Source organism: Zerene cesonia, chromosome 5 (genome assembly GCF_012273895.1).
Source record: "Zerene cesonia ecotype Mississippi chromosome 5, Zerene_cesonia_1.1, whole genome shotgun sequence".
NCBI lineage: Eukaryota > Metazoa > Arthropoda > Insecta > Lepidoptera > Pieridae > Zerene > Zerene cesonia.
In genome coordinates this window covers 7335065-7352984 of record NC_052106.1, presented here as the reverse complement: position 1 = coordinate 7352984, position 17920 = coordinate 7335065, and the positions used below count along the sequence as shown (strand labels likewise).

Below are 17920 nucleotides of genomic sequence, written 5' to 3'. Positions count from 1 at the left end.
TTATATTGTCTAGAATAAAAAAGAAAAACATTATTGTTGTTTATTTTTTATGTGTTTTTCATGGGTCAAATTTAAAGGTTACAACCCGTAAAAAATTCACATGTGAGATGTGAATTTTTTATATCAATGTACAATGCAACTTTGCACTTCACAGGCACCAGTGAGCAGCTGTATAATATAAAGCTGAAAAGTTTTTTTTTAACGCACTAATCTCATTAACTACTGGTAACTGGACCCATTTCAAAAATTATTTTATCGTTTATAGTACCGTTTAGAAACCGGCATAACCAAAAATCAAAAATTTTATGACATATCATGCCTCAGATGGCGAGCGTGGTAGATTATGCTGTTAACCCTCTCAGAAGACTCGTGTCCCTACAGTGGGAAAACCTCAAAGCAGGCTCTTGTTTGAGATCCAGATATTGTGAAATCCTATCCTACTAATACTGTACTAATCCTACTATCCTACTAATATTATAAATGCGAAAGTTTGTAAGGATGTGTGTGTATTTGATGCTCTTTCACGCAAAAACCACTGAACCGATTGCAATGAAATTTGGTACGTAGACAGCTGGACAAGTGGAATAACATGTAGGCAACTTTTTATCCCGATATTCCTACAGGATACGGACTTACGCGAGTGAAACCGTGGGACGCAGCTAGTATTATAAAATTGTCAAAAAAACATACACGGCGACGAAACAAGCATATTTGAGTACGTTTAGCTCTCGAATAATTCGTTACATAACAACCACATACCAACCTAACAGGCTATGCGGTCCCCACGCTAAATTACTTCCATTCAGTGTAATCTCGATCGTTCCGTCGAACGAAGTGTGTTTTTAAACTGCCGTGATAATAAAAGTGAGTGTTTATTATAAAACTGTTACTCGAAAAGATTATCACTTGTAACTGGGTGAAAATTTAGATTTTTAAATAATAAATATGCGTTTTTACTGATTTTGATGAGGCATTTTTGAATATAACCAACAACAGGACGTAGAGACTGCGTTTGTGGGAGTAAAAAATGTAAAAAAATTTTTTTTTTGCAATAAACTATGATGCATGATGACTTTTTAACTTTATGATATTAAATATGAATCAGGATATTCAGAAACAGTTTAAATACATTGCAGATTTAGATAATAACGAAAGAGGTATATGTTACGATGAAACGGCGATGAATCAGCAAGTTCTATTTATAGTCGCCAATATATAGGTGGTAGTCAGACTACAACACTCATATCTAGCTGGCTTTTCAATCGATTTTAACGTATTGTTTAAAATTTTAGTGTCGTAATATAAATGTAAGTAATATATATAAAAGTTTCGCTTGTAATTATTTTTGTTACGTTAATGATGGTTTTTACAACTTTATCAATTCGCGTCTTAACCTTGAATTTAAAATCGTTATTTGTTATAGCAATTAGACATTATTTAGTATATCATGTTTGAAAATAACAGCTGCGGGAAGTGGAAACTTCTGTAAAACAGACATAATATGAGCTTAGATCTCATTGAGTCTAAGATTAATACAGATTTAGAATAGATTATTTTTGATTTTTTTTTATTTACTCGATAACTCTCAGTTAAAACTGATATTATTATTTTTGTATTTGGGAAATTGTATTCATTTGGTCTCATTTGAAAATCTGAAACGGAACTGGTTTTGCTCCTCCCCTCCCCCCGGGAAGTCAACATCTTTTTGTGGAAGATTTAGATATGATTTCATCAGTATTTAGTACTTAAAATGGGTCATTCTTAATTCGTATGCTTCCTTTTATTCTTTGCAACATATCCTTTAACTTCGAAATTAGTTTTTTGTATCAGATTTTTCAAACGATTTTTGTAATGGATCTGCATAAAAGCATTTCTATTTGATATTTATTAGACAGCTTCATTCTGGGGTTTCATCGTATAAATTAGTTTTTCCTTACCCATGAAAACATTGAAATAAATAGTGTGAAGTCCTGTGTCCCGTTGTGGGGTATGGGGCAGATGATGTACATTCTGTTTCACTGATCGATTTTCTTTACGGACAAGTAGGTGATCAGCCTTCTGTGTCCTGCCAGACCGAGACCTTTTCTTTTGCGTCCCCACCGGGAATTTAACCCAGGACCCCTCGGTTCTACGCTCACGCGTTAACCAGTGTACCAAGGATGAGGCCAATTGGAATAAATAGTAGCCTATGTTATTACTTATTACATCAGCTATCTGCCACTCTATCTGCCACTGAAAGTCCCGTCAGAATTAGTTCAGCCGTTCCAGTGAATAGCCGGAACAAGCATACAGCCAGACAGACAAAAAATGTAAATTAAATTTGAGTATATGCACCGTGTACACATCCATGTGTTTTAAGAAGCGTTTGTAATATGACAAACATACACTCAGTTTTTGTTTATGGATATAGACGACCTATTTATGCAAATTACTAGGTAACAGACTGCACCTGAGCTAGGTCGCCCATTATTATTATTTAAAAGATTAATATTGCAATAAGTTCTATTATTGTGAATATAATTACTACAACCACAGATAACATAATACTATACCTACTGCTGTAATGTTGTAGAGAAAATTTGATTAATTTTCAGGACAATGGACAACGTTGTGGTCTACTATTTCCAGCTCAAGGCGATGGGAGAGAGTACCCGTTTGCTCCTCGCTTACGGAGGTCAGAAATTCGACGACCGACGCGTGGCTAAAGAAGAGTGGCTTGACCTTAAACCAAGTATGTAATACATCGTTATTCTGTAATATAAGATAGTAGATTTTCGCACGCGACTTCGTTTGCATAGTAAAAGTAAGATAGACAGTCTTCAGATTCTCTCCGGCTGCTTCGTGGATAAAAACTATTGTGTCCTTTTTCGGGTCATAAACTTTGTACCAAATTTTATCTAATACGGTTCAGGCGTTTGGGCGTGAAGAAGAGACAAACGGACGCTTTTTTATGTGATAGCGGGCAACAAAGCTGGTTGTTCGCCTGATGGTAAGCGATCGACACCGCCCATGAACATTCCCAAAAGGTAGTGGTACCTCTGCGAATGCGCTTTTATAGGGTAAGGGAAAAGGAAAGTATTTAAGCAGTAAAATCGCGCGAAAAATCACATTCAATATGAACGAAATCGCGAACATCAATTATTTGTTATGAATTCATTTTGATAGAGAAAATAGTTGTTGTTTGCACTACATACTGGCTCATATTTACTTTAATTACATTATTTACATTGTTTTTACGCTCCATCCACGGTTCCCGGAGATGGAGCCGTGGGTTATGTCGGATTCTAAGCGACAAAAACGGATTAGTTTAGACACGTGTCTTACGTATGCTGCCCAGCACTTTATACATTTGTTACCTAAGTAGACGTACTGCTGTGCCCGGATATCAACATGCCCGTTTTATCCCAAGGGAGTATTTAATCGGGATAAAAAGTGTCCTATCACCTAAGTCAGCTCATACGCTGTCTGTATACCATGTTTCATCAAAATCCCTTCAGTAGTTTCAGCGTTATTAACGGACAAACATCCAAACAAACAAGCTTTCACATTTATAATATTAGTGTGCTTAAATCATCAACAGATACCCCTTTCGGCCAGTTGCCAGTTCTCGAGATAAACGGCAAGAGACACGGCCAGAGCATAGCTATTGCCCGGTACCTGGGTCGCAAGTACGGCCTCGCTGGAGACAATATTGAGGAGGCCTTCGAAATTGACCAGAACGTCGATTTCTATGGCGACATTCGTTTGAGTAAGTATTCATTATAGTTGTAGATGACTTCGAAGTGGCGTTCGATGTACACAAGTAATAGATAATGGATGTTATACGTTGATGTTCCAATAATGGTCCTAATACAGGTCATTATGATGGTCCTAAAAGACCTAGTTGAGAAAACCTACTGCTCACGTGGTTATAACTAATAAGCCATTCAATTTTATATTCGTTTCTATCATTAGTAGCACTCCGCCTGCGGCTTCGCTCGCGTGCACTACAAAATTAAAATAGTATTTTATGTATTTTCTAGAAAGAGGCACCATGACATTGTTTACTATTTTAACGGCATAAATTATCTCATAGTAGAAATACTACATTTTTTGATATACATTAATATTATATGAGATTTAGAAATTAAAACTCTTTAACCGATTTTAAACGCGATTTATTCATTATATTATTAATCTGACGTGTCGAACACTTTACAGCGAGCGTGGTCACGGGGAGACTAGTAAATGTATAATACTCCCGTAAAATCAAACACAAGAAAATACTATTATATAAGATGTTAACCTTAATATAATTATAAATGAAATAATGTTATAGAGGCGGCCAACGTGTTCCACGAAACAGATCCTGAGCTTAAGAAAAAGAAGCACGAGGAGTTGCTAAATAATTATTATCCACAAGCTTTAAATCGTCTCCATGACATAGTGACGAAGAACAATGGACACATTGCTCTTGGCAAAGTAAGCTCTGCACTATAGTATTATATTATCTGTGGCTTTGTATGCGTTTTTGACATTTCCCGCATAGATATCGAAAAAGCTGTATTAGACAGCAGCAGTGTGCATTTGACATCTTTTTGGCAAGTCAGTTCCGTATTTTTAACGCCTTGTCATAAAAATAGCAATTCTCTTGCCATGCAACTTGTACGCCAAAATAATGCTGTAGTACTAATATACTGGTAAAATGTATAATTATGATTTTTTAATAATACAGTTTAGTGTCCAGAATGTTTATTTATACTAACACTATCGGATATAACATACGGTATGTGGGAAACAATTGAAAACAAAGCATTATTTAGATAAATATACTTACTCAGTTTTCCTAAATTTTAGTACCTACTTTGTACTTCCTGAGAAAAGAGTGAACATCCTTTTTATATATATTCTTTTATATATTATTATAAATTCTGGTTATTATGATTTGAGGCCTGTGTCCTGTGTCTCAGCAGTGGGAACATATTATATATGGGCTGATGATGAATGAATGAATGATTATGTTTTGACTACACTCTTCTTATTAACTTTATAATGTAAATGTAACCACCATCTTATATTATAGGTACAATTGCTGATTGTTTGAAATAATACTCAATGAATTCTCTTTGCTACGAAGTGTTTTTTATCTACAATTTTCTATTTCCAGTTGACTTGGGGTGATTTCGTCATCGCCGGCATGTACGACTGTTTCAAAGTGATCCTTCAGATGCCTGACTTCGACGAAAAATACCCGAATATTCTGAAGCTGTACAGAAACGTAGTTAACCTCCCGCGGGTCAAGGAGTATTGTGATGCTGCGCCAAAGTGTGAATTCTAAGAAACGCTTTTAGAATTTATTGTTAACTTTGATTTTTAAGATTATGAATGCCTATTGTGAAAATTTTATGTATAAGTATGATGTCGTGTGAAATTATTTAGTTATTCTTTAAAATGATTTTGATATGAAATTATATTCAAAATAAATATTGTATTGTCATCCAGAGTGTTGGTATTATTGCAATAAAAATGCTGTGTATTATTGCAATATCTGTCAAGCCTATCCATCCTTTAAAAACAACCAAGCCTATATATCCACACATTAAGTGTTCAATATTTATTTTTTAAAACAATTTTATGGAAAAAGAAAACATTTATAAAAAATCGAAACATTTATTCAAAAGTACTTTTAACAATCAAAGATTAATAATATTAGTGCATAAAATTCAAGACGTCAACTATAATAATTGTAACAAAAGAAAATAAAACGCTCTCAAATTATCTGAAAAAAAAAAAACGCAAAAAAATTTAAATTGGAACACAAGAGAAGCACCAGCTTATAAATAAAAGATTCATGAAAATAGATTCACGCAAAGTTCTAAGCTAACTCTAATCTAAATCCAAAAAGTGCAGTCGACTTAAGAACCTCATTTTGAAGTCGATCGGAAATCGGAAATCAAATCAAATTGCAAACATCGTAGTCACCAGGCATCGGAGGTGCTTCACAGTATCCGAGTTTTCTTATCCTCAAAAACGGCGAGAGACAGAGGAAACAGCATCTGTTGGGATATGTCAGGTTATCGCTTCCACAAACTGGCTCATATGCATCTATTTCGCAGACATCGCAGCTGCAAAATACAGCCCCAACACACAGTGATAGGAAAACAGCTGCTGTAATGGATACAAAAATAAAATAACATTGAAATTTTGCACCTCGTATTTCATTGGTTATTTGCTTTTTTTGTGTTTAACTAGAAAAAAAGGATATGTATAGAATTTGTAGAAGTAAAGCACTTTTCATACATAACTTAAAATATTAAAATAAAAAAAAAAATACAAAAAATAATAAGTTTGATATTGATGAGATTATTTTTAAGATTCTTTGGATTGCAATTAATACTAGTTTCATTATTTACCCTTGTTAAACACCATTCTAAAACACTTTTACACAAACTAAATGATAGTAACTTAAAATAATAGTTACAAATAGACCCAAGTATTAGTCGTAAGATAAATGGTCGACTAAGCTGTGAATAGGCAGGCGTCTTTACTTATAAAGGTACAAAAAATAAACATAGTTGTCACGCGGCTTTTATTATGTTTCCGACACCTTTTTTTGTGGTGATTCTCGATGCCAGCCTGAAGGGCAACTACATCTTAACACGGACGCGTGGGTGAACTGAGGGTTCACCCTGGTAGCGACACGCTCAAGTGCGTACCCCTTATCGGGGAACGCGAACCTTGGCTTGGGCTGTCGCATGAACGGAAGGGGCCGGAGGGGGTTTCTTTTTATCCTCATTCAAACAAAACCCACTTAAAGATCCAGTTTTGCCTAGCTTATAGTCATATTTTTTACACATTTTCCTTACTATTCTTACTTTTTAAAACTTGCCTCGGCATATATTTACAATGCGATGGTCGTTTTCAGCTTTCCAATATTTTGTAGTTGATGTAGCAGAAGTTGAAATGACACTATATAACTGATGTTTTCTTATTAGAATATATAAATTTAATCGCTACATACAAATCACCGTTAGAGATGGCCAAATATTGTCTGACCCTTTATAAAAAGCCGACATTTCTTATGATAAATGTTTTTTTACTTTAACTTAATTTTATTGTCTTCTAAATAGGGCCGTGTTGCATTTTTAGGGTTACTTGCTACGGTAGAACGGGACCCTGTTACCAAGACCTCGATATCCGTCCGTCTGTCTGTCACTAGGTTGTATCTGCGACAGATGAAATTTCAGGTAAGACGTATTTCTGATGCCGCTATAATATCAAGTTAAGTAAAGTTTGGCGCGGTCATATATAAGATGGGTAACCAATTTTTTTGCACTTGGTGTTTAGCTTATTTGCATGGAACCCTTAGTGTCCCGAGCTCGATTCGCACTTGACCAATTTTTTTATGTGATGCTATTTTCACATTACTATCAGTAAATGTAATTTTCTTTAAAGTTTTCACAAAGATAAGTGTATTTATATGGGTAAACCGACATGTGGAATGATAATTCATAATTACTTACAGAAAATGCATGCACTATTGAATAACGCAAAATTTAAGAAGAAAACTAAGCATATTATTCCATTTGTATCTAAATATTTTTTTTTAACATTACGCAAACGTAATAGCATAAACAGAGAATTTTTAGATTAGATTTTTTTAGTTAGACATGTTCAAAACATGCTCTTTAGTGGTGGGCTTAACAGGGGATTTACCAACTGAATGAACTCATGGGCAAATAATACAAGACGATCGCACCGGCTCTCTCCGCTTTGACCAGGGATACAAACATTTTCCTCTTCGTAGCGTACTTTAAGGCTGCCCTATATCAAAATAAGCCAGCAAGAAGAGCAAAGCTCGTAGGCGTGAGAGAGTAGAAATTGCGGAAGGCGAAACTTTCATCAAAGTATTTATACACCACAAATATTAAATTTTTCTTTGTTGTGTGTAAAAGTGATGTCCCGTGTCCCCTATTGGGGTATGGTGCAGATATACATCTGTTTCACTGATCGATTTTCTTTATGGTCATTACACCTACTTGGTAAAGAAGCTGATCAGCGATCAGCCTTCTGTGTCCTGCCAGCAATACATAATTCACCAAAAACTAATTCATAAATACACCAAATGGCTAACCATTTACTCAAAAATACACCTAGGTTAGGTGTTAGTTATTGTGGACGTTTTCTAACGTTGAGGCTATTGACTAATGCTTTCAGCAGTTTCACGTGTGATCTATTTTATTTGTATTCTTTAAAAATTTCTCATTTATATAAATCATTTCAATGCTATAAAATTAAAAATTAAGTTTCACTATAATTAAGATCTAACATGCCTGTTCTATTGTAGGTGAAATAAACTCCGTTCTCCGATCTGAAGCAATTGAGACTTACCGCCCGAATGCATCAGCCACCGACGTGGTTTCTGTTTTCATAAAAGAAATTTCCCGAAGGAGTTTAGTCAACCTGCACGAATTGATTAATTGACAACACTTATCATCAAAATCTTTATATTCCAACTGTATCTAAATATACCACTAGGTTGTTTTCATTGCCTCCTTAACATGACTATATCATTTTCTAATATCACGTTATTCATTAACGTAAATAATATATTCATAACCTATATAACTTGTCCATTGTCTACATTCATATGTCAACTGTCCCTGAGTCGTTTGTTTAAAATAAAAAACACATATCATCAGGAAGTATTTAATCGCAATCACTGGATATATAGTCGTCACTGTCCTTACCACAAACGCTCGCATGTGCTATCTTAAGCCTTGGGTTGCGACACAGCATACAGCAGCGGCTTTCATATATAAGTCCATCGGATCCACACACTGGATCGTATTCCAAAGTGCACACCATGCACGGCTGTATTGGGCCCCTAAATATTTGGGAAGTCGTCTTCTGTATCGCATTGAGTATGAGTAACAGCACTGAAATAACTGAATGAGATACGTTATTTTATAATTATTTTGTAAAAAAAGGTCACTGAAGTCTCTAGAGGTGGGTAAACCCAAAATAAAACTTCTTGGTTCATGGGAACGTCGGTTGAAAACTAACTGCGTCTCCTCGACCAATGGAATTGTATAAATGCAAAAGGTAATGTGCCCTTTTTCACTCTTTACACTTAAAAGCACCACAAAACCTATCATTTTGCTCGTTAATTGATTAGTTTAATAATCAAAAATCAGGCAGTGTTTTTCTCAATATCTAAAAGAAACTATAATAATATTTTAAATCAATTTTTAACGAAAGCTTATATATTGCTTTGCATATGGGTTGGAGTAAATTGTGAGCATATACCTAAACAGATGTGAAAACGGATTTTGCTTTATGTTTTTGGTTATAATCGCAAAATTCATAATTGATATTTACCCATTTTTAACACCATCTTTGAACACAGCATATTAGTGAGAAAGTAAACGAACGTGTGTCCTGTTACCAGTCGTAAAAATAAAAAGTGACTATGGTCTGATGTAAGCGCTCTTTTATATTTGAGTATAATTTAGTTGCTAGCCTAACAGAAGTTGTTCTGTTTATCTGCAGAAATTTCTTAATTTTTTATAGGAATAAAGAATATAATCATATTGCGTAAATATAAATTTCAAAAATTAAAAACGGCAATAAACTAATTAAAACAAATACAATATCCCTTAAATAAGACTTTTTAGTTTGAGTAAGATTATTAATTAATTAATTAGTACGAACCAACTAGACGTAGCGTTTAGAAAATCCTATCCTATCCTACTATATAATATATTATATATCCTTCCTACTAATAATATAAATGCGAAAGTTTGTAAGGATGTGTGTGTGTTTGTTGCTCTTGTACGTAAAAACTACTGAACCGTTTGCAATGAAATCTGGACAACTGGAATAACATATCGGCGACTGTTCATCCCGATATTCCTACGGGATACGGACTTACGCAGGTGAAACCGCAGGTGAAATTTTGAAATATTTACCTTTAAATTAGTATAAATTTTTTCATCTTACTGAAAGACCGCTATGCAGTGCGCGGTAAACAGTCATAACATTTATCAAAATAGCTGCTAGTTGATCGTAATTTATTCTTTTTATGACGATTTCTGTTATTTGCCGCTCACTGTTATCATAGACCACCACGACTAGGTCAGTGATCATTATGAGCGAATAATGTAAATAAAATAATTTAATATTTATAAAGATTAGATTGGATGGAGGTTTGGGTTAGGTTATATTTCAACTGTAACCATAAAAGCATGCACCGAGCGTGCCAGACGACTTGGGAATTTTTAAATTACCTTTGTCACTATATTTTTTTTATAAAACATTACTACTCAATGAGGAAAACATCACATTGTATTGTCTTGAATGATTCCGAGTCCCATATTTTGTTAATTGCCCACACGTAACTGGCCAATTAGTTATTTTACTGCTCAATATTAATATCATTATCAATTTCAATACTGTGGCTCTAAATCTAAGCCATTTGTTAGGACTTTCTAACTTTTCGAACTAATTTTGACGTTTGTTAAAACACAAATTGTAAATCGCCTAATCCAAGATTTACTGAATCTTTTCTCTCTATTTCTCGCTCATTCATCGGCGTATATCTGATTTAAGTGACTATAAATTAAGTGCAGTTTTCCAGTTACACCGTCGAAATTGGTGATTATGGAAGCCCAATCTAAACATTCAATGATATCCGATATTCACAGTAACACCTATGTAGATCAACAAAAAAATTCCAAAGAATAATACGTTGTCGATGCACTGAGGTTATCACTTATCAGTAACTGTATTTGTTTCACTAAGATAACCGTCACATATGTAGACTTGCGCGCATTATTGGGTATTTTTAAACAGACATCCCAAAAACGAAGGAGATTCTGAATTCACCTGTATTTTTTTGGCTACTACTTACCTGTTATCTACGTTGCTTTTTCAACTGATTGGTAATTATTTTTGTGTTTGATAGGAAATTATTGTCATTTGTCTCATTTTACTGTCCAGAGTGGAGACATTTTTATAAAACTATTCAAAACGGGTATAATGCGATGTATCAAAGACTCACTCGCATTTATGCAGGTCTTTCAAATAAGACACGTACTGCAATATATCAAAACATTTATTCATCAACAGCTACAACTATATCAAAGCATTATTCATTAACAGGCACAAGTTTATCGCCTCCCGAACAACGGCCATATTTCGCGACTGTCAAATTTGGGTCCGCACACCTCATGCAGCTCGAGTTATCGTAGTCCTTGCCATCGGACCCGCAGACAGGCTCGTAATTGAACGTACAAGCGCACTGTGGGCCCGACATCACACCGATCACACACACCAACAAGAGAATGAGCACTGAAAAAGAGCAGTTGGTTAAAGGAGGGGATATTTGAAATGGAGACACTAATTTGTTTGTTTCACGTAATATAACAGTGTAGAAGTAAACTTAATGACATTATAAAGCAGTATACTATAGTCTATAACGTGTTGACAACGTAGCCTAGCCTGTAGTTGTCAGAACTCAATAATAATGAAAACGACATTAAAACATGCGCGACAGCCCCTAAATAGTGTCCCGAGCTACTAACAACACGGCATATGTAACTCGGGCTCGTTCCTCCCCCGTCTCATTATAGACCTGCCTAAACGTCTCTATTGAATGACTGTCTAAGACAGTGTCTATAATAACTAGATTAAATCACGCTCAATAGATTTTAAGAACAGTAATTATTTCTATGATTTTGATAAATAAGTAAAATAAGTAAATAAATATGAAACGCCCTCACGTCTGAATATTAGTTTAAGATAATGCAAATAATTTAAGGGATAAATCGCGTTTTTAAATCTTTTAATCCTTATGATGAAATAACATAAGAGCATTTCTCTAAACAGTCGTAAAATTTTTAGTATAGAATCCTGTGACTGAACCTGTGCTATTGAGTAACATAAAAAATAATTCTAAATAACATATAATGACTAATGAGTTACTTGATTTACACATAAAAGTGCCTGTAAATAAGGAAAATTTGTTCCACAGTTAATTCCTCGTGTAGATAAGTGCCGTTTCTATTATTAGTATGCAATGTTATTGTAAATATATATTTATATATTATTGTCCGGCCTTCTTCGCCCGTCGTACATATTTTTTCCCCATAAAAACTTTTGTGTCTTAACAGAAATGAAAAAATAGACCAATTAGTCTGACCGATTTCGAGTTTTACTCTTAGTAACACCTTAGGCGATTCGTTTTTATTTATAAATATCTATGTATGTATAACCACTTTTATATGCATCTTTTATACTTCGTTATAATCCTTCTAAAACTTTTTTCTTCAAAATTTTCCTATATTGTCATGTTGCCTGGAAGATATCGCTTCTAAGCGACAAGGCAGTCTATTTGTATCGCTTCATACTTTGTTTGTGTACATTACTTTTATTTGATTTAGTTTTTTGTGTGTGCTATAAAATTCTTATATTTATTAACATAAAACTTATAGAATACGCCGAATTATACGAATAGACACAAGTAAAAAATTCTCATGAATACAATCAAAAACAACTAACATAAATTAATATCGATCCAAGCATTTCAAATTACAATTCTTATCTACCAAAAGATTAAAAAACTAAAGAACTGCGGGTGGAAAGCTAGCTTGCATTTAATTTAAGTTAACAACTTAAAATTTAAAATACCGTTTTGTATTATTTGTTCAAATCATAAATCTTATTTTTTTCCTAAAATCTTTTTCTCTCTCTGCAACTTTAATGAACAATAAAATCAATACTCCCGAATTATATTAACAAAAATTGCATTTGTAATTGATATCTATCTTACATTTATTCTTATACTAACAATGAGAATATAATAGTAAATATTTACCTGATTTTGACAACATGATTTTAACTTTGCAATTTAATTAATATTCAAATTCAATCAAACCAAAAATTTTATAATTAATGAGTGCTTATATGCTTTCGGAAGGAAGAATGGCGAATGACTGAGCTTAGAAACGCATCGAGTCTATTTATAAAGCATGTCTGTTTACAGTAACATTCGGTTTCCTGTTTAAAACCTGGATAAAGTAAGAAAAAATAATACTATTAATTATTATTGATGTTCGTAGAATATACATACATCACAGATAACATAATACTTTATAGTATGTCAAAAATAATGTAATTCAGATATATTAGAGAATAAGTGTTTATATTTTTCATAATATACGTAGATGATATTCTTCTCATTTATGTAAAATTACGTTTTATTTATTGCGTTAAAAAATTGATCAAAAAATAATGTCCAAACAATTCATGTGCTGTTATTTAACAGCATATAAATAATTTTATAGAAGAAAATAATAGTAATTTAAGAAATATTAATGGATATCTAAGCTTTATTAGTTTACTATAAGTATTTTGCGGGATGGAGGAATAGATTTTATTCCAATCAGTCTTCAAATTTCGATTGTGATTTTTTTGTAGAATCGTTTTTATGAATACGAAGATGCAATAAAAACAATCATAATTCATACGTTTGAAGGCCAACCGGTCTAGTTCAATTAAAAACAGCGAGTCCATTGTCAAGTTCAGATTATAAGTATACCTACAAATAAAAATATCAAACCACAGATTAATAAAACAAACGTACCTGTTTACAATGACTATAGTATTATGCAGCAGCTATAGTAAGTTCTAGCTATAGTATTATGTTATCTGTGGTAACAATATTCTACACAGAGCTTCGTGCTTCTTATGGGACTTAATTGCCCAATTAATGTTTATTTGTCAGCCCTATACTGACCCATAACCTATTTTTCTGGTACACTTTACACATAAACAATGGTAATATTAAGTTTGTTTTCACACTACATGTTTATCATATCTGGATATTATATTGGAATATAAGTCCTTAGACATAGTTATCAATCACAATAATATTATCGTTATTTACATAAAAAACTTCGCAAAAAGCACCGCGTTTTGCTAGAAGGTAAATATTAGAATCTTAAATACTGTTATATAATCTGTGGTATAGCACTAGGTATGATTCTTGTTAAGGTTTATTTAAAATTATGTTTCTTGTGTAAAGTAGCACAAACAAATATGTAAGCCTGCTGTGTTTCATTGTTAAAGCGAATTGTCAATAGCATCTTACGTCTAAGTATTGATTATAATCCTTCCTCTAGCAAAGATGCATGTTTAGATCGTACAACCACAAGCCAAAGAATATGCAGAAATAGTTTTAAAATATCAAGTGCTGGAGGTACTATTTTTATAGGTTACTAGCTGCGCCCCGCGGTTTCAGCCCCGTGTAAGTCTGCATCCCGTAGGAATATCGGGATAAAAAGTTGCCTATATGTTATTCCAGTTGTCCAGCTGTCTAAGTACCAAATTTCATTGCTATCGGTACAGTAGTCTTTGCGTGAAAGAGCAACAAACACACACACACATCCTTACAAACTTTCGCCTTTATAATATTAGTAGTTAGTAGTAGTAGGAGAGGATTCATATAGGAAAAAAATTGTCATTAGTTTTAAATTTTACAGCATTGAAATTTGTAAATAAAAAAAATTACGAATTGTTACGAATTGTTAGAATCCCGCGTCGTGATCAATTTTTTTCATATCTTTACAAGTTTCTTAGAATAATGGGAAAGTTATTCTCATTGTCTCATTTAGTTCCAAACAAGATCTACCGAGTAACCAGATGTAATCTGTTTTATTGGGATATATATATATTTATTTAGTTTGAATATGGAATCAAAGTGTGAAAATCTGTCCGTTTATAGTGGTTCAAAATAGAGTCAAAAGGAGTCGGTAACATACAAACAAAAAAAAATAAATAGGCTGTTAAAAAGGTATCATTTGGTTATCAGTTGGATAAAGGTCGATCTCTCATGGGCTCTATGATCATAATATATCGATATTAGAAATCTAGTCTTGGTTGACTCATCAATAAAATGTGATTAGCGAATGGGTCCATGTAATTGCTTAATGATACGACATTAACGATGTTTTATTAATGACTCTTTATGGGTATGGAAAATTAATGGTCCTTAATTACTTCGGAGATCCCTTGGTTTCAGTACTTATTAATTATTATAAAACAACTGCGGTTTCGAAAGAGTTCAACATATTGTAAAAGTCACTTGTGTAAATTAACGTATTTAAAAAATGGCGCGGTGTGGAAGTTTATTAGGTAATTGTTATTGTATTTATTCATATGCGTAACCTGTAACATGTCTTATAATATATATATTTTTTGTGTTTTTTTCTCAGCATTGTAAAAGGCTTAAATTTTATTGTTCCGTAATATTTCAGCCCGGGCAAAATGCTTCATTTATTTATTTGCTGGGTCCTATACTTGGACGATATTAAACCCTTTTTTCTAAGTTATTTAATTAATCAAGCTTTATTAACTTTGTATACAGCGTTATGTCAATGCCAATCCAATTTGTCATCCAATTCGAAATCCAATTTCTGCTACTGCTGTACTGTAGACTATTAAATACTACATTAGTTATTATAATTACATTTTTCTTTCAGCTCTCATGATGTGTATGAGTATGGTGACAGCGCGGATAATTTGCCCCTGCCCGGTAATTTACGACCCGGTTTGTGGCACGGATGGGCAGGACTACCCCAATAAGCACTGCCTACGGTGCGACCCAAGCGTCCAAGTGGCCTTTTGGGGGAGATGTGACGAAGCCAGAGGTGTTGTGGATCATGACGGTTGATTGTGTAGTGTTTAGCTTGGTTAATAACGGCTGCCTGTTCTTTTGTCTGTTTGAAGTTCTTAGATTGCATCATATAGTATTTATTTATTTGCAGAAAACTACTTATTTACATTTTATAAGGACACTTATTATTTATTTATTTGGTAATTAAAAAATATACTATGATCAATTTTTTCCTTTATTACACATCCAGGCAACCATAATGTGCTCCATTGAAACGAGAACTGTAGAGGGTATGGTAATTTTTTTTTTTATAACAGAGCGGGCAACCGAGCAAGTGGGTCACATGACGCAACGCCACTGCCCATGAACATTCACAAAGTTTTAGCTTTTGTGGACCTGTTGCCGGCTTTCCATTACTTTGATTTAATCTTGGCAAAGTAATGGAAATTACTGAGAAAATCAGCAAATGTTTGTGACCCACACCAATCGATAAATCGTCGATACTATCCTCACTGGATAACAAACCTTCCTTCAAGAGGTACTAGCTACTCGCCCGGCTCCACCAGATTATAATATTGTTATTATAGCAGTTATTGTGCTAATCTAAGCGGAGACAAATCTAACTAACTTAATATCTTTAAAATATGTTCAGTTGTTCTTGAATTCTAAATGGTCCAACTAACAAGCACATCTTTTATATATATCTTACGTCTATATCACTAATAGCTAGATTTGCTTTAGACAAGTTTGAGAATCTTCTGTAAAATGCCGCCAGACTGCGAAGTGATAGGAACGAGTTAGATAGAAATACCTGTACATTACCTGTGTTTATTGTAGTGACAATTTAATAGCAAGGTTTCATTTAATCGTATTTGCAAAATTTTAAAAAGGAAATTGTATGAAATTCATTTTGTAAGATTTGCTTGGATTTCTATAATCTTATTGCATGTTCACATTAAGGCATAATATTCAGAATTTCTTTTTAAAAATTGAACAGTATTATTAATTAGCTTAACCGAGGAAAACGCCAAAATATTCGATTTAAATAAGCTATAGTTTATTTGAGAAATATTACTTTGAAAGAGGCTTTCCATACATGTAACCGTAAAAAAATCATGAATATGTAATTCAATGACTCATTGAATAGGACTTTAAAAGTGAAATAGTTAATTCTAAATAGTTTTTCATTTCTAAAGTCCACCGACTCTCATTGCGATATTATATCTTATTCAAAAATCAACATTTATAGTCTATGTAAACGAAGCCACAGATCAAAAGATAGTTGAATAATAAATCTATAAGAAACACACTTGTTTCGATGGTGCAGCAAACTGTAGTAAGTCGAGTAAATATAGAGATAACAGTATGACGAATGAAGTAAATTCTGGATTTGAAAATAAATTACATCTCTCCAAAAAATGTCATTTTTCCATTTCGTTAGTAATTTTCATCATAATAAATTAATTTGAATACATCCATATTTCTGGCTTGCAGCTTTTGGTACGTCTTACGAAAACGTATCATGCGTATATTATATTCGTTTTTAAATTTAAATAATAAAATAAATTATATTAACACGTTAATCCAACAATATCATGCGCACAGCCTTATTTCATTGTCGTGTCTCTGCAAATTGGATAAAATAACAAAATCTCCATATAAAAGCAGCATAAAATTTATTTACGAGCAATAACAATTTTGCGTGGACAGAGATTTGTAAGTTAAGAAATAGACATGGCGTCGAAAGTGATATATTTGATTTTAATAGCTTTTTTCATGGCTATGTTGTCTGAAACTATTATGTGTGCCAACGTCAAGTCTGCGGAAGAGGGCGGCCATTTTGAAAGCCGCCATGTTGAAAAACGTTCCTTGCTAGATGATGTCGATGAAGATAATTATAAACCGGCATATGAAAATGCTTTCGCCGGCCCTCATAGAATTCGCGTTATGCCTGGATATCTCCATTAAAATTTTTTATAACTGTATTATCGGAATGGTGCAATAATTTAGTTACATCAGTTAATTAATTAAAATATTTTAACGATTTTTATATTAGGATATTACTGTAATAAACTATTACGCAATGGTATTAAGTTGTTTTGATTGAGTAGAAAAATAAAAATCCTCGTTCAAATTTCGTATTTTAACCTGACATAAAAGAAATACATTTTCATTAAATTGTATTGTAATTGTAATACAGAATCAACCAATCACTTTGTAAGGAAACGTCTGTTCATATAAATAACAAAGCACGAGAGCTCTAAT

The 17920-nt window shown here is 33.2% G+C and overlaps 1 protein-coding gene and 3 long non-coding RNA genes across 5 annotated transcripts; 1 reads left to right on the top strand and 3 right to left on the bottom strand.

Annotated features, from left to right (window-relative positions):
• The first annotated feature begins 727 nt into the window (after window positions 1-727).
• LOC119839917 (glutathione S-transferase 2-like) lies at window positions 728-5395 on the top strand. Of its 2 annotated transcripts, none has more exons than XM_038366359.1 (5): window positions 728-864; window positions 2595-2731; window positions 3581-3748; window positions 4319-4461; window positions 5147-5395. In XM_038366359.1, exons 2-5 carry the CDS (start codon window positions 2599-2601, stop codon window positions 5315-5317), a joined length of 615 nt encoding a protein of 204 aa, XP_038222287.1. In that variant the 5' UTR covers window positions 728-864; window positions 2595-2598; the 3' UTR covers window positions 5318-5395. The 2 variants fall into 2 exon arrangements, with proteins under 2 accessions (XP_038222287.1, XP_038222286.1); XM_038366358.1 differs by lacking the exon at window positions 728-864 and adding an exon at window positions 1205-1307.
• A 641-nt stretch (window positions 5396-6036) lies between these two features.
• Window positions 6037-6546, bottom strand: LOC119839990. The gene is made up of 2 exons (XR_005288297.1): window positions 6393-6546; window positions 6037-6147 (listed from the first exon to the last, which is right to left on the bottom strand). It is a non-coding gene; the product is annotated as an uncharacterized LOC119839990 (long non-coding RNA).
• Window positions 6547-8674: 2128 nt separating this feature from the next.
• LOC119840255 lies at window positions 8675-9512 on the bottom strand. Its single transcript, XR_005288305.1, has 2 exons — window positions 9361-9512; window positions 8675-8927 (listed from the first exon to the last, which is right to left on the bottom strand). It is a non-coding gene; the product is annotated as an uncharacterized LOC119840255 (long non-coding RNA).
• Window positions 9513-11077: 1565 nt separating this feature from the next.
• Window positions 11078-12995, bottom strand: LOC119840254. The gene is made up of 2 exons (XR_005288304.1): window positions 12857-12995; window positions 11078-11331 (listed from the first exon to the last, which is right to left on the bottom strand). It is a non-coding gene; the product is annotated as an uncharacterized LOC119840254 (long non-coding RNA).
• Between the last annotated feature and the right edge of the window lie 4925 nt (window positions 12996-17920).